This window comes from Mauremys reevesii, linkage group 9 (genome assembly GCF_016161935.1).
Source record: "Mauremys reevesii isolate NIE-2019 linkage group 9, ASM1616193v1, whole genome shotgun sequence".
NCBI classification, from domain to species: Eukaryota; Metazoa; Chordata; order Testudines; family Geoemydidae; genus Mauremys; species Mauremys reevesii.
The window spans coordinates 56,518,876-56,544,354 of record NC_052631.1 but is presented as its reverse complement, the minus strand read 5'-3'; the positions used below and the strand labels follow the sequence as shown (position 1 = coordinate 56,544,354).

At 46.4% G+C, this 25,479-nt stretch overlaps 1 protein-coding gene across 2 annotated transcripts; it reads right to left on the bottom strand.

Moving 5' to 3' along the window:
- Positions 1 to 4,296: 4,296 nt before the first annotated feature.
- Positions 4,297 to 25,474, bottom strand: NSDHL (NAD(P) dependent steroid dehydrogenase-like). 2 transcript variants are annotated; one of them, XM_039488897.1, is made up of 8 exons: positions 25,233 to 25,467; positions 22,256 to 22,299; positions 20,651 to 20,812; positions 19,654 to 19,800; positions 17,324 to 17,452; positions 9,019 to 9,161; positions 6,175 to 6,277; positions 4,297 to 5,181 (listed from the first exon to the last, which is right to left on the bottom strand). In XM_039488897.1, exons 2-8 carry the CDS (start codon positions 22,274 to 22,276, stop codon positions 4,849 to 4,851), a joined length of 1,038 nt encoding a protein of 345 aa, XP_039344831.1. In that variant the 5' UTR covers positions 22,277 to 22,299; positions 25,233 to 25,467; the 3' UTR covers positions 4,297 to 4,848. The 2 variants fall into 2 exon arrangements, with proteins under 2 accessions (XP_039344831.1, XP_039344832.1); XM_039488898.1 differs by lacking the exon at positions 17,324 to 17,452 and having other exon boundaries at positions 25,233 to 25,474.
- Positions 25,475 to 25,479: the final 5 nt, after the last annotated feature.

Sequence of the window (25,479 nt, the reverse complement as noted above, 5' to 3'; positions counted from 1 at the left end):
GCATAGACCAGGCCTTAAAGGTTTGTCAGTTTACAGCCCAGGGAGGAGATGACGCTGCATGGCCTGAAGGTGTCTACTACGAAGGAAAAAGTGATGGTGGCGTGGAAGAGGTGAACCTCTCCGTGATCCTTGGAAGTATGCAGCGACAGCAGATCAAGGAGCTGTGCACTAGCTTCGCGCCGATGTTCTCAGCCACCCCAGGATGGACCGAACAGGCATACCACTCCATTGACACAGGTACTGCTCACGCAATTAGAGTCCAACCTTACCTGTCTCCTCATGCTCAAACTGCTCTAGAACTGGAGATCCAGGACATGCTACAGATGGGTGTAATCCGCCCCTCTAACAGTGCATGGGTATCTCCAGTGGTTCTAGTTCCTAAACCTGATGGGGAGATATGCTTTTGTGTGGACTACCGTAAGCTAAATGCTGTAACTCGTCCCAACAACAATCCAATGCCACGCACAGATGAGCTATTGGAGAAACTGGGATGTGCCCAGTTCATCTCTGTCTGAGACAAATACAGGTTCGAACAGCTTTTTATTGGGAGAGGAAAAAACAAGCTGCAGCAGAATAAAGTTTAAAGACAAATGGCTGTGTTTATTTGGGGGAGAGTTACAACCTGGGCCAGGGAAAGGGGTGATTCTTTAACTGAGATTTTATCAAAATGCAAGCACACCCAAAAATTGTTAGAGTACAAATTCACCTGAGAAATTATTAACATACAAATTTACACTACTCACTACTTTACACTAAGTGGACAAACATGCACCAATTGCACAAGAAGGAAATTCGGGTTCGTCAGAGCGGTGCCCGGTGCAACACACAAAAGGAGCCCACAGACTACTGCCTCAATCGCCCTTGCTTTCACACCAAGGGTTTTACCCAAAGTGTGGTGCAGCTGTGATTGTCCAGATTCCACTCACTCAGACCGCGGGGACAGAAGCCCCTTGGTTGGCCAATCCCCAGATAGAGACGGCACCCAGACTCAAACACTCCACAGAAGGATGGAGAGACACAGAGACAGAACAGCCCTCAGTCCCAACAAAGAGGGAACCAACAAAGGGTAGAGGGGAGAAGCTAGATAACAGTAATTAACCAGAACAGTAATTTACACAACTTGAAACAGTCTATTTACATCTAACAACAAGAAACTAAACAACCTGTGATCAACTGCTCACTAAAATCCAGAACAAATACACAAAACTGAATAAACTGTACACAAATAAACCAAATATTGCAAGATACAACAATTAACCAGAACAATAATTAATACTCTTATATACTGTACACATGCAACGTTGCACTAAGTAAGGGAGGGGAAAAGGGGAAGAGGTTAAGCAAACAGAGTATTTACAGAAATTACAATGAATATACCACACTCCAGGCGCAGGTGACCAGCAGTACAGACACCGAGTACGTGGCAAGTTGGTGGGGGGAGGGTAATCCAAGAAACGACACGAGCCAAGCTAGCTAAATCTGGAGACCCTTCTGGCTGAAAGGGTGATCAGGCCTTTCAGCTAACATGCAGATACTCCTGCAGATTTTGGTGGGAGACAGTTTTATTCGAAGGCTCTTACTCGTGTCAGCGTCTGATTGGTCCCTGGCTCCTACACCCTCCAGGCTCCGAGCTGTTGCCCTCTACGCAAACAGGAGCTGCACTTGGCACACTAGCCTTATGCACACGGCACTAGCCTGACCCCTAGGTGACCAGGCAAAAAGAGCGGGAAAAAGGCACACGGCACTATAATGTTGCACACTGCACCTTAGGGCTGCACACAGCACCACGGTGTTGCTGGGCAAGGTTAGGTTCCTGCCCTTTCTATTTTCCCGCCTTTTCTGAGGAACAAGAACCTGATCCAAAATGGAGGTTGCCTTGTCCTTTTACCAGAACAAAATGGCCGTAGACCGACAATTGGCCATACAGAAACCATAACTGAGCATAGGGTTGCAACAATCTCTACCTTAGACTTAACCAAGGGGTACTGTCAAGTACCGCTAGATGAATCCGCCAAGGAAAGGTCACCCTTCATCACTCAAATTGGACCGTATGCATTTAATGTGCTCCCTTTCGGGCTGCGAAATGCACCTGCCACCTTCCAAAAACTTCAAGATGGTCTCTTAGCAGGATTGGGAGAATCTGCCGTCGCCTACCTTGACGATCTGGCCATCTTTTCTGATTCATGGGCAGAACACCTGGAACATCTGCAAAAAGTCTTCAAGTGCATAAGGGAGGTAGGACTAACTGTTAAGGCTAAAAAGTGTCAAATAGGCCTAAACAGAGTGACTTACCTTGGACACTAGGTGGGTCAAAGAACTATCAACCCCCTACAGGACAAAGTGGATGCTATCCAAAAGTGGCCAGTCCCAAAGTCAAAGAAACAGGTCCAATCCTTCTTAGGCTTGGCCAGATATTACAGGCGATTTATACCACACTACAGCCAAATTGCTGCCCCCATGACACACCTAACCAAAAAGAAACAGCCAAATGCAGTTCAGTGGACTGAAGAGTGTCAGAAGGCCTTTAATCAGCTTAAAGCGACACTCATGTCTGACCCTGTGCTAAGGGCCCCAGACTTTGACAAACCATTCCTAGTAACCACAGATGCGTCCGAGCATGGTGTGGGAACAGTTTTAATGCAGGAAGGACCGGATCAAGAATTCCATCCTGTCGTGTATCTCAGCAAGAAACTGTCTGAGAGGGAAAGCCACTGGTCAATCAGTGAAAAGGAACGCTATGCCATTGTGTACACCTTGGAAAAGCTACACCCATACATTTGGGGACGGCATTTCCAACTACAAACTGACCATGCTGGGCTGAAGTGGCTTCATACTGCCAAGGGAAATAACAAAAAACTTCTTTGGTGGAGTTTAGTTCTCCAAGATTTTGATTTTGAAATACAACACATTTCAGGAACTTCTAACAAAGTGGCTGATGTGCTCTCCCCTGAACGTTTCCCAGAATCAACTGATTAAAAATTGTTCTTGGAATGTGGGACATATTGTTAGTTTTTATATAATCAGTAGCATGTCTAATGTGTCTTATTAACTCTGTTTTCTCCTAGAGCTCCAGGAAGAAATCACAGCCAGTGTGGAACCAGCTGTCCAACACTATCTGTGGTTTGGGGGGCATGTCATAACTCTAAAGGGAAAGGTAACAACCCTCCTGTATACAATTCTATAAATTCCCTCCTGGCCAGAGGCACCAAATCCTTTTACCTGTAAAGGGTTAAGAAGCTCAGGTAACCTGGCTGACACCTGACCCAAAGGACCAATAAGGGAACAAGATACTTTCAAATCTGGGGGGCAGGGCTTTTGTTTGTGCTCTTTGTTTTTGGGTGGTGTTCGCTCTTGGGACTAAAAGGGACCGGACATCAATCCATGTTCTCCAAATCTTTCTGCACAAGTCTCTCATATTTCAAACTTGTAAGTAACAGCCAGGCAAGGCGTGTTAGTTTTATCTTTGTTTTCTCAACTTGTAAAAGTTCCTTTTGCTAGAGGGTTTACCTCTGTTTGCTGTAATTTTGAACCTAAGGCTAGAGGAGGTTCCTAAGGGCTCTTTGAATCTGATTACCCTGTAAAGTAATTTTCCATCCTGATTTTACAGAGATGAAGTTTACCTTTTCTTTTAATAAAATTCTTCTTTTAAGAACAGGATTCTTCAGTTCTCTTGAGTTCAGAGTGGGGAAGGAACCTTGACAGGCCTGATGGTTGGCAACCCACAACTATAGACCGGAGGATGAATAAACTTTATGCTCAAACAGGTCTAGTCTGAGTCTTTATTCTTAGGAGTAGTCCCCGGTTGACCCGGTCTCTCTCTGTGGCTGACTGCCTCTACCACTAGGGAATTGGGAGCAGTGGGGGTATAAAGGTACTTGTGACCCTTGGATGGCATAAAGTACTTGCGCTCCGCTATCTTGGAGAGCGGAGGCAAGAAGAAGGGAGCTTGCCAGAGGGCATTTGTAATTTTCTTTACCCTCTCATGTAGCGCCAAAGCTAGCCTGGCCAGGGCTACGGGGCAGAGACCATAGAGAGTCTGTGGGTTCCTTTAACTCCTCCGCCTAGAGGCCCAGATTGGCGGCGACCCTCTTTAACAGCTCTTGATGTGCCTTAGCATCATCCTGGGAACCAGTGGAGAGGGCCCCACTATAGCTTCGTCCGGCGACAACGAGGAGGAAGCCAGTAGCAAGGAGTCCTCCGCAACCAGAAGTGGTCCAGCAGCTTGCTCGCCCACTTCCTCCTGTGCCTATTAGAACAAATTCATTTCATGATTCGACAACAAAATATGCAAAGAGGTAGTGATGATAAAACATGGTCACCATTATGTTTTGTTTAATAGTGGACATAAGTTTTAAGAGTATCGCTTTGGCTGGCTTTCTCCCCTTAAATCTCACTTGTTCCTCCAGCACATCTCCCAAACACACTCTTCAATGTATTTTGTCCATGATTGCACCATAAGAAATATCCAACACACTCAATTAGTGGTGGGAGGTGGATGAAAGTGAGACTTGTTTAGAATGGCTGTTAATCCACTGCCATTAGGATAGGCTGGCATAGTCACCAAAGCAGCAAAATAGAAGTCATGGGCGGAGACAGCAGGGGATGGAATCAGGATGTGCTAGCTCACTACTTTAGGAGGAAATATTAGGATGTTTATTCAAACAGTAGCAGCCAATAGCTATTTTAGAACAGGCTGTCACACAAAGCAGTCACAGAGAAGTACGGGCTGTTAGTACAACTACAGGATGAAGTCCTTCAACCCAGAGAAACTTGTTATCCCTAGGAGAGGCTTGAGGAAAGGTTAATCTGTCCAGAGAATTCAGGTCTCTTCAGTTTCTCTGCGTCTCCTTACTTTGCCCGGCGTAGGTGGGAAAAGCTCTGGATAGTCCTCTCCACTGCTTCATCCAGGCTCACCACCGGCTTGTAGCCCATGTCCCTTTTGGCCCTCTTGCAACTGTAGTAATGGAATGTCCCAGCTAATGCTACCCGCATGGGGGTGAAGGTAGGTTTGATCGTTATGAGTGGACTCAGCAGCAGCAACCCCAGAGACAGTAAGAGGGCTAAGTAATATGCCACCCAATAGGGGATTTGGTATTTGGGTGCATCGTAGTTCAAGCCAGTCAAGATACGAGACATGAATGACCAGAAAGGGACTGGCTCATCATTTGTGATGTGAAATGCCTGAAAGAAAAAACAAAAAAAGCCTTGTGATTAAATGTGACAATTTGGACACATTTTTATAAAATCATAGTTTTCGTTTCATTTTATTGTTGACTAGATTAACACCCGCAGCTTTGCTCTGATGATTCTTAGTATCAGACTTAAAAAAGAAAATTAACTACATTTAATATCAAGAAATGGCCATTAACGGAGCTACAACTCTCTCCCTTGTTAAGAGAGCCCACTGCTCCCAACAAACCAGAAGTGAAAATTCACACCCCCGAGTGACATAGTTAAGCCAGCCTAAGTCCCCATGTAGACAGCTCTAGGTTGACAGAAGAATTCTTCTGTTGACCTAGCTACCACCTCTCGGGGAGGAGGATTACCTATGCCGATTGGACCAACCCTCTTGTTGGTGTAGACAGTGTCTACACTGAAGCGATACAGCTGCACAGCTGTGCCACTGTAGCATTTTAAGCGTAGACAAGACCTCAGACTATTAGTGATTGTTGCACTGTTTAATTCTTTACCCAAAGATAACCCTGACAATTTCTGCTGCCTTGGAGTAGGTGTTTTGTAACTGCTATGTTATACTTTTAAGTTTAAGTCTAAGTCTAAGTCTATCTTTAACCCTTATGGTTAAAGGCTATTTAACTATTGTATTGCCAATCCTACTAGCAGAAACATGCAGCTATTTCAGGAGCGTGGGCAGAGCATGGATAGGGTACCACACTCCCCCAACCCCAGCTAAGTCCCGACCATGGGGTGCGGCAGAACAGTGCATGTTGGGGTGAGGAGATGGAGTCTGAGGGAAGTTTACACAGCACTTTTTCATAGTGGGTTTTATTCTAGTTAGTGCAGTCACTTTCCTGTGCAATAAAAATTCATCCAAGTCATTGAGAGGAAAGAAGAGCTAAGGGAACAAAATGTGTGAGAACAAGGAGGACACAAAGAAATGGAACCTCTGATCACACCCAGTTTTGCTATCCATATGCAACGGAGAGAATACCTTACCTTCCCACACAGGGGAGAGTCTTTATGAAGATGTTCTGCAGCTAGTATGTGCCCATGGACCACATTTTCCACAAAGGTAAAGTCTACTAGGTTCTTCCCGTCCCTGCATACACAAAAGGAAAAAACTTATCTCAATGTACAAGGCAGCTGAAAATCAGCAAGTGGCAAAAGGCAAAGCTGAGCTACCAGCTACCTCTTCCCCAGATGTCAGAAAAAGGTGCTGCTTCAGGGCTGGAGCACCCATGGGGAAAAATTAGTGGGTGCGCTGCACCCACCAGCAGCCAAGCTCCCCTCTCCTCACCTCTTTCTTCCCCCCCACCCAAGCACACTATGTCCCTGCTCCTCCCCTTCCCTCCCAGCGCTTTCCGCCCCCCGACAGCTGTTTGGCAGCACTCAGGACTTCCCAGGAGGGAGGGGGAGAAGAGGCAGGGAAGGGACAGGGACTTGGGGGAAGAAGGTAGAATGGGGCGGGAAGGGGGCAGGGCTGAGAAAAGGTGGGGCAGGGAGGTATGGGGGTGGGGCAAGGGGGGTGCAGGGGCAGGAAGAGGTGGGCCGGGGCAGGGCCGGGGGAGTCGAGCACCCACCGGGCAGAGGGGAAGTCGGCACCTATGGCTTCAGGCCAACCTGTTTCTGAACGAGAAGTCTCTAAGGCTTTGCCTACACTACGGACCTTACAGTGGCACAGCTGTACTGTTGCAGCTGCGCCACTGCAAGGTCTCCCATGTAGCTGCTCTATGCCAATGGGAGAGCTCTCTCCCACCAGCATAATTAAACCATCCCCAATGAGCAGTGGTAGCTATGTTAATTGGAGAGTGTGTTTTTTTCACACACCAAACCGATAAAAGTGCTAGTGTAGACAAACCTAAATCACTATTCAGGAGAGCAGAGCAAGCCTGGCACCACCCCAGCTCCTGTCCAAAGCCTTCAAAACCTGCAGTCACACCTAATTGAAATCTGAAGGTTTGGGGACACATAGAACATCAGTGGAACAATCCACAGATGCAGGACAAATATGGATATTGTATCTAGCATAAAAGTGGTCATTTAAGGACAAGCTTTCTGCTCAATTATGAATTTGCCTGGCTCATTAAATTTAAAATTTCATCCAAATTTAGCCCTGGCCAAAGTGAGGGGGATCTTCACCTGCTTACATCAGAGTTGAATTTAACCCACTGTGTTCATTTCTCTTTAAGAGCCTAATTAAATCAACAACTGGATTGTCAGATGCACTCTCCCAGCCCCTATCCCTGAAAGCAAATTATTGTGAAACAATTGTCCTGATGATTTATAATTTTCAGTCATTCTGGCTTTAATGGGTCATACAAAGACAGAAAAGAAAATAGTCTTCACTGGAAGGGAATACATGAGTGTTTCTAGTTATGCACAGCCAACAGCTTTCTGATGGAGGAAAGTGGAGACTGCACAAGAAATGTTTCCGTATCATAAGATAGGAAAGCTTACATTTATTTGGATTAATGATTCATAAAGCAGCTTGAGAGGGGAAGTTTAATTGATGGTAGAGGTGCAAGCTAACACAAAAGCCACACAAGACACCTCTCTTTCTAAATGTCAGGGGGTAGCCGTGTTAGTCTGTATCCACAAAAACAACAAGGAATCCGGTGGCACCTTAAAGACTAACAGATTTATTTGGGCATGAGCTTTTGTGGGTTAAAAAAAAAACAACAAAAAAACCAAAAAAAACCCACCACTCACTTCTTCAGAACTTTTTTACCCACAAAAGCTCATGCCCAAAGAAATCTGTTAGTCTTTAAGGTACCACCGGACTCCTTGTTTTTCTCTCTAAATCTCTCTCTCACACACACACACCTACCCCTCCCGGCATGCAATTAAATCCATCATAAACTGGACAGGAAATGTATTTTTTAAATCACAATACATGAGTCTAAGAAAAAAAGTCTTAATGGCAGTCAGTACTATTTCTTGCTCTAAGTTTTAAATTCCACACTACAAGTTGTGCCACTTTCAATGAGGAAGCAAAGTTTTTGAACCTTATTATAGTTATCAATATGAATATCAAAATGCAATTTAAGTGTTGAGATCACAATAAGAGTTGAAAGCAAGAATTGTATAACACTAGATGAGCTAATGTAACAATCCATGCTCTGTCAGGTCTTGTTGCATATTATAGATGAACATAACTGGACCATGCTGAATGTGTGACTGGTCAGCTTTGAACTACTGTCCCAACTACTAGGTCTGTGGCATTTGAATGCAACTTCTCTCTGATTTACAGGTCAATCTTTGGTTTGACCTGTAATGTCACAATCATAATTTAGCCATAATGATCAAGAATCTTCACTATAAGCTAGCATAGAACAACAAACTCAAAGATGGTCTATCTGATAAAGGCTCATATGCCACTCATTACTGTAGAGTTTTAGCACCTTCCAGTAGTGCATTAAGCAATATTTGTACATAGGTATATTATAATTATATTCATTTGTTCTAGATTGTTCATAGATAGCTCAAGTGATGTAGTCTCTTCAAACAGGAGACAGTCATCTCAGTGCCAGTATCCCACAAAAAGAAGGCTTCTTCAAAATGAACCCTTGGTCAAAGCAGTGGTGGTATAGCTGGGGAACCCATAATTTCCTGGAAATTTTTTTTGATTCCTGAGTAGGTTCTGTGCAGAAGTTGATGGACTGTTAAATCACACATTCTGCCTAGTTCTTGGGCATCTCCAGTCAAGGCCTTTGATTTAACATTGGAGAAGCACCATCCACATCTTTGATACTACAGATTTAATAATACTCTCTTCCAAAAGGGGCATGTCACTTTGTTATCAAATTTCCCATGAGACAAAGATGTCTGAGCCTCTCTCACCCAATCATGAACTTCATTTTGCCACTCTTAGCTGCCTGAATGAGGATGGGAACCAGCTGGAGGTCCCTGGGACCAAATATCCCATGAGGGCGAATGGCAGTTGTGAAGAAATCATCATCTGGGTCATTAGCATTTAGCACTTCCTGTGGGAGACAAAAAGTTAGTCAAGAAAGACTGGTGAGACCAACAGATGGCTTAGAAATGCATCCCTTGTGTCATCCCATTGAACTGCTTCTCACTAGAAAAATGCTTCCTCCACATCTTTTGGGAAAACCTCTCTCCAGCATCAATATATGAGCTAATGCCCATCTATGCCTTAGGGGAACACCTTTTTCCTCTGGATTGCCTCCTTTTTTCCCCCCACTCGTCTTCCTGTCAGGAAGGCAGCAGACAAGGCCACATCCAGTTTCATTGTCAGACACAACTTCACAGATCAGTCAGCAAAGAAGAGAGCAAAGGAGGTCTCTCAACAAGGACCAAGGAAATCATATCTATAGGTGAACAATGGAATTCCGGAACTGCACCGCTCCATCCCATTCCTTGCTTAGGTAGTGGGGAATAGGAGAATCAGAAAATTATTTTTCCACCCCAAAATCCTTTAGCTCGTCAATAAATGAAAGATTTCCATCATTAGCTCCCTTAATGCACCTTTTGAGAAAGAATCATCTCACTCCACTGGAAGCACCAACTGATAACATGCAGACTTAGTTTAGTTTTAGTTCCATTAGGAGTTTCCAAACAACATGTTCTACCATATTCCAGCAGCTGGTGTCTTTCCCGGAAGAAACCCATGTTATTTGTTATGAAGTACTGAGTTGTATGTGCAAATAAATATGGATATTTCCACTGCTTAGACCTGGGGTAGGCAACCTATGGCACAGGTGCTGAAGGCGGCACGCAAGCTGATTTTCAGTGGCACTCACACTGCCCAGGTCCTGGCCACCAGTCCGGGGGGCTCTGCATTTTAATTTAATTTTAAACGAAGCTTCTTAAACATTCTGAAACCTTATTTACTTTACATACAACAATAGTTTAGTTATATATTATAGACTTATAAAAAGAGAGGGGGGAGGGATAGCTCAGTGGTTTGAGCATTGGCCTGCTAAACCCAGGGTTGTGAGTTCAATCCTTGAGGGGGCCACTTAGGGATCTGGGGCAAAAATTGATCCTGCTAGTGAAGGCAGGGGGCTAGACTCGACTCAATGACCTTTCAAGGTCCCTTCCAGTTCTAGGAGATTGGTATATCTCCAATTATTAGATCATCTTAAAATGTATTACTGGCACGCGAAACCTTAAATTAGAGTGAATAAATGAAGACTCGGCACACCTCTTCTGAAAGGTTGCCGACCCCTGGCTTAGACAAAAACAAAGGCATAATTATGGGCATACTGAGCTGGATTTATCTAATCATGTATTCATAAGCCTCCTACTACATTAGATCATCAATCTGCAAGGCAGCTGAGTTTGCAAATGAACAGATGCTCTGATGAGATTTTTGAATAGCAAATTCTTAATTTTTTTTTAAAAAAAGCTTTGTGTTTTTTCAAGGAATGTAAAAATGCTGTTAAGCCTAATACTTTTGCTTAAGGGGCCACTGTCAACTTAAATTGGTATTCAAATGTAAATTGTTGAGATTGAGATTGTTTCCATACCTTTTTTTTAAATTCCAACTACAAGGATTTGGTTGTGTTTCATTTAAACAGTCCCCTGCCATATTTAACACCCAACTCCTGCTCTTTCTGTGTCCTGGGACGAAAGTTCTTGCAGATGCAACACTTCTCTTTTATGTGGGATTCCACTACACACTCCAAACAGCTGCTGTGCGGGTCTCTAACAGGCATAGGCCTGTTGCAGTCAGAGCAGGGTTTAAAATCTGGAGACGAGGGCATGCCCTGCCTGGAGCAAAGTCCCTGCCTGGATCCTAATGGACTATTTACTATATAACTACTACATAGAAACTATTATAAACAAATTATTTGCAGATATAGCACAAAGATCAAGTAGGAAAAAAAAATGCTGACCACCTGTGAAGTCAGAGAAAGAAGCACTCCTACTAACCACCATGGTTAGTAAGAATGAACTGAGAGGACACTGGGATGGCGGCACCTGATATACCAACGCACAAGCACAGCACTCAAGGGGGCACCACAGCCAGCCCTCTGGATACCGCGAAGGCAAAAGTCTCCGATAACTGTGCACGTGGGTGCACACACACTTAGAATGGAATCGACATGAGCAAGCACCTAAAGAAGAACAGCTCTGGTGAAATGAATGGTACATTTTATATCTTAGAGCTATCCTTTCAGGCTCTGAGAACTCAGGCAAACTTTGCTGCATCAGTTATACTTGGGTCACGTTTTAAAGGTTTTCTTTGCAACCATAAGAGCTAGAGATGTCTTGTTTTTTAAATGAAAGCTGAGACTCTGAAAAACAACTAAGAAGTCTGTCCACCCCATGGCTAGTTGTCTGCCCCCACTGCACAAGGCATGCCCCACTTTGGGAAGAGGAGGTTACTTACTGTAATTGGATACTCTTCACAATGTGCGGTCCCTATTTGGATTCTAAATGTGGGTGTGCATGCTCACCATGTGCTGGAGCTGGAATTATTCATAGTAGTGTCCGCTGACCACCGCATACGAGGCTTTAAGAAGCTGGGCAGGTCAACGCTGCTCCAGTTTCCTCTTCCTGGCAACAAAGCAGCCCAGAGTAGAGGGGAAAGAGAGCAGGACTGGAATCCAGATAGGGACCACACATCTTGAAGAACCTCCAGTTACAGTAAGTAACCTCCTCTTCTTCGAGTGGTGGTCCCTATGTGGATTTCAAACGTGGGAGAGTAGTGAGTAGTGCACAGGTAGAAGGTGGCTGTGAGGGCTTGGAAGAAGAGATAGTACGAAGTACAGCATGGCCCACTGCAGCATTTGTTGATTTGGCAGAGGTGATGGCATAATAAGCAGAAAAGGTGTAGACCGAGGCACAGGTGGCAGCTTGACTGTTGTCATGCCATGGGACATCCGCCAGGAAAGTGGATGTAGCAGCGTGAGCCAGTGTGGACTGGGCCATGACTCCCGGGGGGAGGGAGGGAGGGAAGAGAAATATGGGAGAGCATGTAGAGGTCCATGAAGCAACAAGAGGCATTGCAACGAAAGGGCATGGCTGCAACAACACTCCGCAACAGTGATAAAAAGCCAATGGGGAGGCCTGAAAAGCACTGGGTTCGCTGGAGGTAAAAGGCCAATTCATGGCATACATCCAGGGTGTGAAAACACATTCCTGGGAAGAGACCTGCAGTTTAGGGTAGAAGGTGGGGATGTGCACAGATTGGTTGAGGTGAAATGGGGAGGAAACTTTGGGGAGGAATTTGGGATGGAGACAAAGGGAGACCTTGTCTTTCTGCAAAACAATAAAGGGGGGTCCTGCCATCATGGCTGCTAGGTTCACTAACTCGTCTTAGAGGTGTGATGGCCACCAAGATCACCACCTTCATGGAGAGATTTGGGCGAGGGAGCATGTTGCAAGCGGCTCAAATGGTGGTTTGGTGAGGGCCAAGAGGATGAGGTTAAGGTCCCAGAAAGAAGTAGGCTTTTATATGGTGAGGAAGGCATTAAGAAAGCTATGCAAAAAGGAGGAGGTAGTCGGGTGGATGAAGACGGAAAAATCGAAGCACTAAGCACTGCCAGGTAGATGCAGACAGAAGAGTGGGCAAGGCCCGACTGATGGAGGTGGAGGAAGTAGTCCAGAATGGCAGGAACGGAGATAATCCAAGGGGAGCCCAGGCGACAAAATGGCACCCTTTGGCATGGTAACATGCCCTACCAGATGAGTGGCAACTCCGGGAAAGGATGCCATGAACAGGAGAGGAATGTGTGTTGTCTACACATGAGCCCCATCAAATACCAGGCCGTGAAGTGGAAAGGACCCAGGTTGGGGTGGTGGTGTCAGCCATGTTGTGTGAGGAGATTCAGGATGTCCGGAAGACGTATCTAGGGGTGAACAGAGAGGTGGAGGAGAGTTATGTACCAATACCGGTGAGAAGAGGAGGGGACTCTGAGGAGAAGAGTTGCGCAATTTCGCTGTACTTCGCAGAGGACTTGGGGAAGTAAGGAAATAGGCAGAAAAGCATAGCATAGACTGGGGATCCAGGGAACGAGGAGGGCGTTGCCCTAGGAGCCTGGGCCAAGAGCACCTCTGGAGCAAAAGAGGGGAAGTTTGTGGTTTTCTGGCATGGCAAAGAGGTCCCAAGTCAGCATGCCCCACAGGTGGAAAAGGGACCGGAGTTGTAAAGTTCCCACTTGTGATTGGCATGGAAGGAGTAGCTGAGCATGTCTGCCATGGAGTTGCTGGTTCTGGGAAGATGTGCTGCCTGCAACATGTCGTGCTGGAGGCACCAGTTCCACAGGAGGATGGCCTTGGTAGAGAGAGAGGGATGGGGCGCCACCCTGCTTGTTGATGTAAATAGCAGTTGTACACAGCGGGATCGAAGGAGAGGTAGGAAGGCCCAGCAGGCAAGGCAAACGGCTTGCAGCTCTAGGATGCTGAGACGCATCCGTGCTTCCCTGAGTGACCAGAGGCCCTGAGCCACATGGTTGTCTAGATGAGCGCCCCAGCCAACGAGCAAAGCATCTGTTGCGAGGGTAAGGTGGGGTGTGGGAGGTGCGAAGGGAACGCCAGTCAAAACTGTGGCTGGATTGCACCACCAGATGAGAAAGGCAAGAACTGGTGGGGGAATGAGGACTCATTTTGTTGAGGTGGTCAGACTGCAGGTTGTAGATGGACCGGAGCCACAGTTGGAGGCAGCACAGATGGAAATGGGTGTATGGGGTAACGGAGGTGCAGGCTGCCATATTACCCAGAAGGGAGAGGCAACACGGATGTGGGTACATGGGTGTCAGCAGAGCTGTGCAAGGAGAGTGATAAGAGTGGTGAAGCATTCTGAGGGAAGGTAAGCCCAGGCTGCAACGAGCACCTATAAAGGTGAGGGAACGGGTAGGGGTGAAGATAGACTTTTCCTCATTGATGCAAACCCCTAGGGCGCCAAGGAGGACACGCAGGGTTTGAATAGTGGTGAGGAGATGGGCTTGGGGTGATGCAATGAAGAGCCAATCATTTAGGCACGGGAACACAGAATGGCCCAGGCAGTGCTGACACGAGGGCAAAGACCTTTGTGAAGACGCGGGGAGCATTAACAATCCCAAAGGGGATGGCCCGGAACTGATAATGAGAGCGTTGACTGTGAAGCAGAGGAACTTGCAATGAGCAGGGTGGATGTCAATATGGAAATATAAATAAAGGATGCCTTCATACTGTGAACCAAGCTCCATGGGGAGAGGGGGAATAATGAGGGGGAGGGTGAACCATGAGGAAATGGAAGTTGCAAATAAATTTGTTCAGAAGGCGGAGGTCCAAAACAGTACTGAGGCCACTGTCCTTCGAAAAGAGGAAATAGGGGGAACAGAAGCCCCAGCAGCACTTGAGTTGGAAGACATACACTTCCTTCTGGAGGAGGAGAGAGTGTGATAATGTGGCAGGGTGCTCCTGGGATGGGCAGCAAGTCAGGAAGGAGATAAACTCAATGAGGTACCCACAATGAACAATGTCTAGCACCCAGCAATCTGTGGTAATGCTGCCTCAGTTGTGAGCAAAGAGGCCAAGGTGACCCTCGAAAACCACCTGTGGAGTGGAGGGAAGATGGTGGGGAGGTTCATGGATCTCAGGGAAGGCGTCAAAAGGGCTGCTTTGAGGAATGTTGGGGACAGATGAAGAAGCAGTGGCAGGGAAGCAAGGTTGCTGGGTGCACAGGTGGTGCCAAAAAGAATCCTGTGAGCGCTGAGAATAGGGCTGGTGGTAAGGCTGGTACATGGTCTGAGGGCGGGGTCGGAAGGAGGACCGTTGTTGGTAACGGGTCGGGGGAGGGGAGGATAAAAGCCCAGGGACTGGAGAGTGGCACAGGAGTCCTTGAGGAAGTATAGGGACTCATCCATCTTGAAGCTGAACAACTTATGGTCATCAAAGGGGAGGTCCTCAAGGGTGGTTTGGACCTCTTTTGGGAAGCCACTGGATTGAAGCCAGAAGTCTCAGCAAAGGACAACCCCGGATGCTAGCAAGCAGGATGCAGTATTGGCAGCATCGACCACAGCCTGGACAGCAACCTTGGCCACCAACTTGCCTTCATCCAGTTGGCATTGGAAGTCTTGTTGCTTCTCTGGGGGAAGGAAGGCCTGGAAGTCTGCAAGCTTGGAGTATGTTAGGAAGTCATACCTGGCCAAGATGGCCTGGTAGCTGGCGATGCAGAATTGAAGGCCAGCAGAGGAGCAGACCTTGCAGCCCATGAGGTCCAACTTCTTGGCAGCCCAATCAGGGATGTAGACCGCAGGTGTTGGCGGGCGTGCTTGGTCACAGGCGAGTTATGGAGTGGGTGGTTGAATGAAAAGAAAGTCCATGCCCTTAGAGGGAATGCAATAGCAGCATTCCACCTGCTATGGCGTTGGGGCACAGGAGGCCGGGGTGTGCCAAACAGTCTGGGCCGGTTGTAAGAGTGCATTGTGAATGGGGAGGGCAATACATGAGGGTCCAGGAGATCGTAGGATGTCCAAGAATTGATCCTGTGGGTCCTGGACATCTTGGACAGGAAGATTGAGGGCAGTAGTCATATGCTGAAATAAGTCCTGGTACTGCACTAGGTCGGCAAGACATAACAGTGTAGGAGGGATGATGGCATTATCGGGAGACGAGGAAGTGCCCGTATGGACTGGGGTTGGTAAGGTCACTGTCAGTAACACCAGTGCCGCCGGAACAGGGATAGCCTGTGGGTCCTCAAAGATGGAGGAAGGGGCCACATGCGTTGGGGATGGACAGTGTCACAAGTGAGGTGGCATGCCATGGTCACGGTAGGGCTTCCACATGGCCCAGCATACGGGTCGCCAGGCGGGGGTGGTGCTCGGAAGTAATGGTACCATGGATTGGCCGGTGGGGCATATGTGGGAGGGTATGGATGGCACTGAAGGTCCGGGCTGTAGGACCGTACAGGCGAGAATGTGGCGTTCAGTTCGGAAGACCACTTAGATTTGGAAGACAGATCTGGTAGGGGCAGAGCCGTCAGGACCACTGGCACCGCTGGTGTGAGAGGACAGTCCAGAGGCAACAGGGGCTCCTCTGTAGATGGGCCCAGCATAGAAGAGCAGAGAAGGTTGGAATAGGAGCAGCTCGTCCACGAGGGATGGTAGGCGGATAGTGACAGAGGTCCTGGGACAGGGCAGGGAGACCATGTATGGCAGCATAAGTTCAGCCGTTGGTGTAAGGGGAGACAAGCGTTCTGGAGTACATGGTACCAGGCAGGTATGTCTGGATGGACTTGGCAGGCTGAACAGAGCCAGAGGTGACAGCAGCGAGCCAGACACCGTGGCCGGTGGTAGGCTGAACAGAGCCAGAGGCGACAGCAGCGGGCCAGACACCATGGCCGGTGGCAGTGCCAGCGGAGCGCAGGTCTTAGATTTGTGCTCAGAGCGGGACTTCTTTGGAGCAGGAGTGTCTGAGTTGGTGAGCAACTTCTCACCTGACCTGGCACGGCTCAGGGAGGCAACGCTGTGCTTGGAGGCAGTTGCCATCAGGGAGCTCCCTTTGTGCCCATGAGTGTGCTTTTTATGTAGCTGGTGCTGGGTGGGGTGGCTCTGGAGAGGTGTTCACTGCCAGTGTTGAACCCCACTCCAGCAGATCCTGGAAGCACACACGGTTGCATCGCATTGCCTCTTCCATGAGGTTTTTGCGGAGGTGACGTTCTCTGGCCTTGCAGATGCGTGACAGAAACGACTGACAAACAGATCAGCGGGCAGCAATGAGCTTCGCCATGGCAATGGTGGTGCTCATTGCTCACAGAAAAGGACTGCAGGCATGAAGCACGGTATTTGAACTCAGCTTGCCAGACAAAAAGTCCCCAGAGGGGAGAAGTCCAGGGGAAACAGATAACTAATTAATGATAAACAAATAAGTACACTACAAAAAACTAACTAAGGAGAAAAAACTATGTACAATGGACAGAAGCAGTTCTCTTATCAAGCTAAGAGCAGCAAGGAACAGGGGTTCCAACTCTGGCCATGTGGTGGTAAGAGGGAACTGGAGCGGCATCGACCCACGCAACCTCTTAAAGCCTCAGAACGCGCGGGTCAATGGACACTACTATGAACAGTTTTGGCTCCAGCATCTGGCACAAATGCGCACCCACATTTGGAATCCACATAGGGACCATCACTCGAAGAAGAAATGCTGGTTTAAGTACAGAATGTGATAGTATTAGCAGCATGGTGCTGTATACCTTCTCCTGCAGGATCTTGGTCTCTGTGTAGTAGTCGATGGGCTTCTTTGCATAAGGGAGGTCTTCTGTTCCATTCTTGATGTCTGTGCCCTCAAAGACTACACTGGCACTGCTGGTTAACACCAGTTTCTGACAATGATTATGGAAGAAAAAGTAATGTATTAGAGGATAAGCCAAAAGATGTATTGTTTACAAAGGCTGCATGAAAAGTCAAAGTGAAGGAACAATATTAGCCTCTTCTTGGCTAGTTCTACAGAGAATGCAGCAGTTCCTTTTAGAGATGCTTTAATTGAAAATGATCTGAAAATTACAGGTTATAAAAACCCCATATTCATAATTGAGCTCCATTAGACGGCACACTGCTGTAAAAATCAGAGGAACTCCCTATTCTAAGGAATGTATTTAGTTATTTATTTCTATGAACTGTTTATTAATTTTTTAATACACATAGAAAATGCAAACAAAATATACATAAACTTCTCATAATACATATGTGATACTGGCAAACCAGATGCCAGCTCTTGCCCATGCTGCCGGCATTAGCTAAGAACTGACAAACTCATAGCTGGAGATCAGACCAGTTCACCTGTATGTTAGTTTTGCTCAAAAAAACTAAGGTATTTAATGTTTAGACTCTACGAAATGCTTGTAAAATTTTGCATGCATTAATCTCACTTGTAATGTTGGTATTCCATACTAAGAAAATGCATAAGTTTTGCTTTATAACTTTGAAAATATTTACTCTGAACTTGTGAACCCAGGCACCGGAATCATGCATCCCGCTCATCCCAAAGGACTATCAAAATCAGATGGGCCATCAAGGAACATCGCAATACAATGGACTGGTTAATGGGCCTCTCACACCTGGGAAATTCTAACAAAACAAAGTCACAAGAAGATTTTTTCTCTCTTTGGCCCTGTGAGAGTTCAGACTGCAGAGCTACCAAACTGAAGCCAGAGATCCCCAGGGGCGGTCTTCTGGGTCTGCTCTGAAAGACACTTTGAATTGACAGATTACTACAACTCTGTCACTCTTAGAATTTAGATGGTAAGTAATTTGTTTGTTTGCTTTAAGTTGTAACTAACTCTTTTTCCCCCTAGTTAATAAACCTTTAGATAATTTATTATAAGACTGGCTACAGGCATTGTCTTTGGTGTAAAATCTAGGGAACCAGTTGATTTGGGATAAGTAACTGGTCTCTTGGGATTGGAAGCAATGTGAATATGGTATGATTGTGGTGTACATAACCATTTATCACCAAGCCCAGTTTGTCTAGATGACAAGATAGACTGGAGAGTCTAAGAGGACTGTCTGACTCTATGCTAAAACTGTTATAGTGATCCAGGAGTTCACATTTGGTGAAATCTAATTACAGAATACATCACCAGTTTGTGGTATCTGCCCTGGTTCTGACAATCTGCCCTGAGATAGAAACTCATGGTTGTGAGCCACTGCAGACCGCCTGACGACATAAACATCTCATAATATATCCTACTCTAAGGATTTTATAATCCTACTGAAGTGATCAAATGCTTCAGAAACAGGTGAAGTGGACACTTCAGAAAATTTCCAGTGTTGTCAATCAAGAGGGAAAAATAGTTTCCAAGGAGAACTTGAATGCCCACTTACCCTGCTTTCCTGGTACATTTCAACTCTTAATACCAATGGCTGCTTTTTAAGAGGTATTTGCTAGTCTTTAAAGTATCTTAAAAATATTTTTATGCTACATTTGTTAGAATATGATATGGCCCAGCAGATTTGAAATGGGAAGTCAGAGATATATAGAGAAATACCATCAACCAAATTACCCTCTGAAACACAACTTTTTAATCTTTTACACTTTAAAAGAGACATTACTTTCTGGCTAAAGTACTGGACTCAGATGTACTCCTTGTTCTGACAAATCCCAATCTGAAACCTGAAGGTAAACAACACATGGCCCATTTTCCTCCCAGCAGCCTATTACAGAAAGAAAGCAATTGTGGGATGGGAGTCCATACTTGACATGCATCATTTAATTCTGTGTATTGTTTTCGTAACTCTGTATTTCCACCCAGAGACTGTACAATGGGGTATTTCATAAGCAACTTTCCCTCCACCAAAAAATAAAGTCTCTCATTCATCCAGTGCTCAAGGATTTCAATATGCAGAAATTGAAATAAAAAGCTCATGTGATGTCAGAAAGATCAAGGGGAAAATGGTGCAGTTGTCTTACAGTTACTATTGGAGTCACTGAGTTCACATTTCTTTAATGCCGCTATTGCTCTATATCCTTATATCAGGACTTCAGCATCTCACGTTTCCCCCCCATATGATGTTCTACTCTTACCTGAACCCCAGCTTCTTTGCAGGCTTCAATGACAGTTTTGGTCCCCATAAAATTCACCTTGTAAAACAGATCCCTGTTGTCACTGGAAGGTGCTGGTGAAGCACAGTGAAAAGCCACTGTCACACCTTGTAGAGCTGGGAACAGGTCCTAGGGGGACAGATGAGACAAGGCACCAGTGAAAACACCAGGAGTACTTTCCATTTGGAAAGTGTATAGGTTATATGAACACACACATGCCCACATTTTTGTTGTGAAACATAACAGCCACATCATCTTCATGAAGCTGAAGAGTCAAGATATAGGACCAGCTCTTGTATCTCCAGACCCGTTACTGCTAGGCAGGAAGCTCCATTTGTTGTTTTTTCCCCCCAGAAAAAAAATCCAGAAGCTTTCTAAGGCTTGGAAACAACTAGTCAGCTGCAGGCAGAAGGCCAAGGACACCTCAGATAGGAGTTAATAACTCAGCATGGAACCCTTCCAAGGATTTAACCCCAAATCCCAACGTTACTGCCCAGCTTTATGGTGCATCCCTCGTAAGGAGTACATCATGCCTGTGGAGGAGTCCTCTCTAAGACACATGCAGCAATTTATTTCCAAGACACGTCATGATGCATGTCTCCACATTGCAAGGCAGGTATAAGCCCTGTCCTTGTACAGATACAAGCTAAAACAACCAAGGACTGTTCCAAAGAGTTCAAGAAGAGTCCCCCTCTTAGGGATTATTTTTAGCCACTGGCGAAAGAGAAGCAAGGGACTGCACTGGCAGAGAGGGGACATAGTTGATCACCCTTTCACAAGGTCGTACTGCAACCCTTCCACAAAATACTGCTGTAGCGTTGACCTTCCCACCTTTCAAGGAACACATTACATGTCTCATACAAAAACTGAGTCAATTACCTTGGGGAATGTGCCTCTACGAGATCCTAAGCTCAGTCTATATATTTCACTTTTGTTCCCTAACACAGTATTATATTTGTTAGCTCTGTTCATACTATACCTTTTTACTGCAGAGATCTCCCAGGAAAAACTGCACTTTATCATTCTCAAACCCCTTTTGGATATCAAACACATTGACTGTGTAGCCTTTCTCCAGCAGCTTCTCCACCATGTGTTGGCCTAAGAATCCTGAGCCACCTATCACGGTACATTTCTTACTGGCCTGCAGAGGCAAGAAGGGGAGAGAAGTATCATAACAAGCAGACACGCTTGTGAAGTCTTTCAGTAAACCCAGGATTGAACTTCACAGGATCATATGAGTAATGATCTCAGTCACTTGGCTGAAGTTCAGAATTCAAATTTTCCACTGCTGCAGTTAGACAAGTCAGTAATTAGGCTGACCAGAGGACTCTGAATCCAGGTATTAAGCGACTCACTGGCACAGCTTATGTCCTTTGTAAGAAAACCCTGTCTCATTCTCTCTCATTGACTAGGTTTATCCTGACTGTATTTACCTTCCCAGGAGGTTGATTATAGTGCAAAATTTCATTAGGCTAATTTATTTTGTTTAATTTCCCAGTTCTTGTATCAAGCAGGCTGAAACTGCTCTAGAGCCAGAGACACGGGAAACAAGAGCTTACCCACCCCTAAAAATATGATGAACCAAGTTCTACACAATCCTATCTGACTTTATGTACTGATTCACAACCCATGTAATGCCACTAATTTGGCTCAGATATAAAACAAATACATTAGTTTCCCAATATTAGAAAAATCCGTTCAGTTTCCTGTAAACAGTAGCTGCAATTCTTGGGCTTTGCAACATGCCAGCTATCTACCTCCTCCCCCATTCTGCCAACGAGCCCCACTCTTTATATATTCCAATTGCTCACTCATTTACAATCTCGATCTCTAGAGCACTCAGATTGCAAAATTCTTGTCTACTTCGATACACATGTATTTCATACTGTGCAGGCAATGTATCTACAAACCAAAGCATGAATGATAGGTGCAGTTGTAGATCTATTTTCCCCAAGTGTCTCTTAAAATCAATGGGAACAAAGTCCACTCTGGCTGTCAGTAGCTCCTAGTCTCCAGAGGTTTCCTTCATATATAGCTGTAACCCTCCCACAAACTTAGCTTACTATAGTTAAGTCCAAGAGTTTCATTCTCAGTGATGGAAAGGAGCAGGTGAAACTAGCTCTCACACAAAGCTTGGAGCAAGACTAATGGGTCCAAAACCAGGAAGGCAGCCAAGCAGATACAGCTTATCCTTTTAATTAATCCTTAGCCTTTCTTCTATGAAGACATTGGTCAGAGTCAATATCAGGCACTCTGGTCTAGGTACTCACCTGCCTGAAATAAGACCAGTGACCTATCTGCTCAGCACCAGCATTGAGTGAGCAACTGAGGCTTTGCAGAAGAGCTTTGTACAGAGAACCCTTTGTCCTGGTTGCAAACAGATTTGCTCCTATCGTTATTACACAAAAACTCGCCTCAGCAAATCTTCTACAGAGTTCAAGGGGAAAATTATCCCAGTGAAACTACCCAAGGCAGGTGATTGTTCAATGGATTCTAAGTGCTGTGTCTTTAGACTGGGATCACATTTGCAGAGTACCAGTGTTCCAGAACGGAGATGAGAAAAAAATATTTCCTTTGAACTTACTGGTCTGAGTCGTGTGGCCATTTCTTGGAGGATTCACTGCAAATCTAATTCCAAAAAAAAAAAGAAAAAAAAAGTTAATACTTTAACATATCACATTTAATTAATGAGTGGTGCAAAGAACTTAAACACCTGCCATTTAAACTGGAAAACACAGACTTTCCCCATATAACATTACCATAGCAGATGAGTAACTTGGATCAATCTTGTATACTTTACTCACTAGCATTGTCCTCTTAAGGAAAGCACACTGTTTTTGTGTAGGTCCCACAAAAATAAAATGGCTATTTTTCATAAAACATAGTTGAGCTCTTACTATTTTAAGCTCCAGAAAATACATAATTATTGAAATTCAAATTGATATAAAGATTCTATGTCAATAACAGAACTCCAAACAGGTTTATGTAACTCAGGTATTTGTATATTTGTGGAAAAATGACTCTTAATCAGCAAATCCTTCTCATTTTAGCCAGTTTAAACTGCCGTGCCATCTCTGAATTGAACACTAGAATGCAAACACATCAGTAGACTGTGCAAAATAATTCCCAGAGAGCAGCCTGGGAGTGGGGCAGAAGCTCCCTGCAAATGTGGGGGATTGAGGGGTGGTACTGAGACTCAGCCAGGAAATGGAGTGTTTCTAGGCTGGAAAGGAGGCTCCCAGGGGTACCTGCCTACTCCAGCCCCTGCAGGTCCCACTCTCTGGCCTAACCCCCAACCCCTGGTAGCCACTCCAGCCTCTCTGGCTCCCACTCTTACCTCCCCTCCCAGTATGAGTTTACTGTGTGACTATTGCAGGGGTAGGGGCTAGACCGCCCCTCCAGTTCCACCACTCTGGGCCCATCAAGAACTACTGCAGATCTGTTGAGGTCCATCTGCACAACATCCAGAGGCAGAGGAACCAATGGTCACATGGTTTATCCTTAGCCAAGACAGGATTGAAGCACCATAATATAAAATTATTTTCTAATAATAATGGCATTGCAAACTCCCAAACTGGAACTAGGGCCCCATTGTGCTGAGCACTGTACAACAGAGAAAAGAGACAATCCCCACCCTGAATTGCTTACAATTTAAAGACAAAAAGAAAGACTATAACACAGGGGTTAGCAACCGTTCAGAAGTGCTGTGCCAAGTCTTCATTTATTCACTCTAATTTAAGGTTTCGTGTGCCAGTCATACATTTTAATGTTTTTAGAAGGTCTCTTTCTATAAGTCTATAATACATAACTAAACTATGGTTGTATGTAAAGTAAATAAGGTTTTTAAAATGTTTAAGAAACTTCATTTAAAATTAAATTAAAACGCAGAGGTCCCGGAGCGGTGGCCAGGACCCGGGCAGTGTGAGTGCCACTGAAAATCAGCTCGCATGCTGCCTTTGGCCATAGGTTGCCTACCCCTCCTATAACATAAGCAAACGAATCTGGTTAGGAATTGGCCCCGCTTATTTAGTTACATTGAAAACAAACAAGGTACACTAACTGGGGAGGAAGAATCACAGCTTGTCTCTAGTCCAGCTATGATTAACAGGCTGGGGTTTGTAGGTATAACAGCAAAGGTGACTCTTAAGGAAGAATCTGAGGTTAAATTAGTGGCGGTTCGGATTTTATCAGGGAGATTTTGCCAGGGAAGAGTAGTATTGTCAGTCCCCAGTCTTCAAAAATCAGAGTCTGGCCCTGGAAAAACATTAGATTGGCTTAAAATTCATGATGTATTTTGCATGATAAAAGATTTCTGTGCCTTCACATTGCACCTGCTTCCTCACCATGACAGCTAGAAACTTTCTTTAAAAGAATGAAAACTGAAGTACTGTACTGTATAGCAGTTCCAGCACCTGGAGCTTTAATAAAAGCACAAGAGTTGGCAACACAAAGGCAATATGGGAGAGAGCTCCTAGGTGAGTCCCTGCCCCGGGCTAAAGCCTGGGAGATACCACCCCTCCCAACGCCCATATTAAAATGACACATGTGAATGACAAACACAGCCCATAACTCCCCCTGTTCATGGGCGGCGAGTTCTATGGGCCCTTGGTGCCTGGGCACCAGGAATATCCCTGGCCCAGGGACCTGGCTCCAGCAGTTTCCCTCCCCTCCCCACCTGCTGCCCCCTGGCAATTTAAAACAGTGGGGCTGAGCGGCTTCTTGCAGACTCATTCAATGTGGCTGCCCACACGTCCTTGCAGCCCATGGGGGGGGGAGGAAGTAGTAGCCCCCACCCTGAATGCCCCCACGGCCAATGGGAAGCTGCAGGGGCGGTGCCTGGGAACAGCAGCATAGGGCCGCTGCTGGAGGAGGTGCCCCAGGTAAGCACCAAACCCCCCCATCTACTTCCAAAGCTTGCACCCCCACCACCTCCTCCTCCTCCTCCATCTCCACCCCCTGTCCCAGCCCAGAGCCTGCACTCAGCACCCAAACTCCCTCCCAGAGGCTGCACCTCAGGTCCCCTCCCTGACCCGAACTCCCTCCCCGAGCCAGACCTCTCACCCCTTCTGCACCCCAACTCCCTCCTAGAACCTGCACCTGCCCCAGCCCAGAGCATGCACCCCAGACCCCCTCCCCCACCAAACTCCCTCCCTGAACCCAATCCCTCATACCCCTTGCACCCAAACTCTCTCCCAGAGCCTGACCTCTCACCCCTTCTGCACCCAAACTCCCTCTCAGAGCCTACACCCTGCACTCCTCCTGTACCCCAATCCCCTGCCCCATCCCAAAAAACCCCTCCCTCCCAGCGCCTTAGGCAAGTGGTGGTGATGGGGAGTTTGCCGGAGGGGGTTCTGGGAACCACCAAAATGTCTACAAACCTGCTCCTGTTCCTATAGCCCAAGGACTCCCATTATCCCCCCTTTCCCCCCAACCAGCATTCGGGACTCCCCATCCACAGGTCCCTACGGCCGCGAGCACCCAGACACCCTCCCTCCAGCCCTGCCGCCTCCCAGCCCCCCCCTTGTGCCCCCAACCTCCTGCCACAGCCCTTCCCCACCTACCTGGCGCCCAGCCCCGCGAAGAAGCAGGCAGGACCCCTACACCGCCGCTGCGCTCACCAGCCCTGTCCCAGCCTCAACCCTCAAAGCGGCAACAGCCTTTCCCGCTAGCTCCGCCCTTCTCGCAGCCCAGCCCCTGGGCCGAGAATCAGCCGAGCCCCAACACGCTCAGTGATTGGGTCCCCGGATACAGAGCTTCAGCCAATCAACTTGGCGGAAGGCGGAATAGACCCCCCCCCTTCTTCCGGAT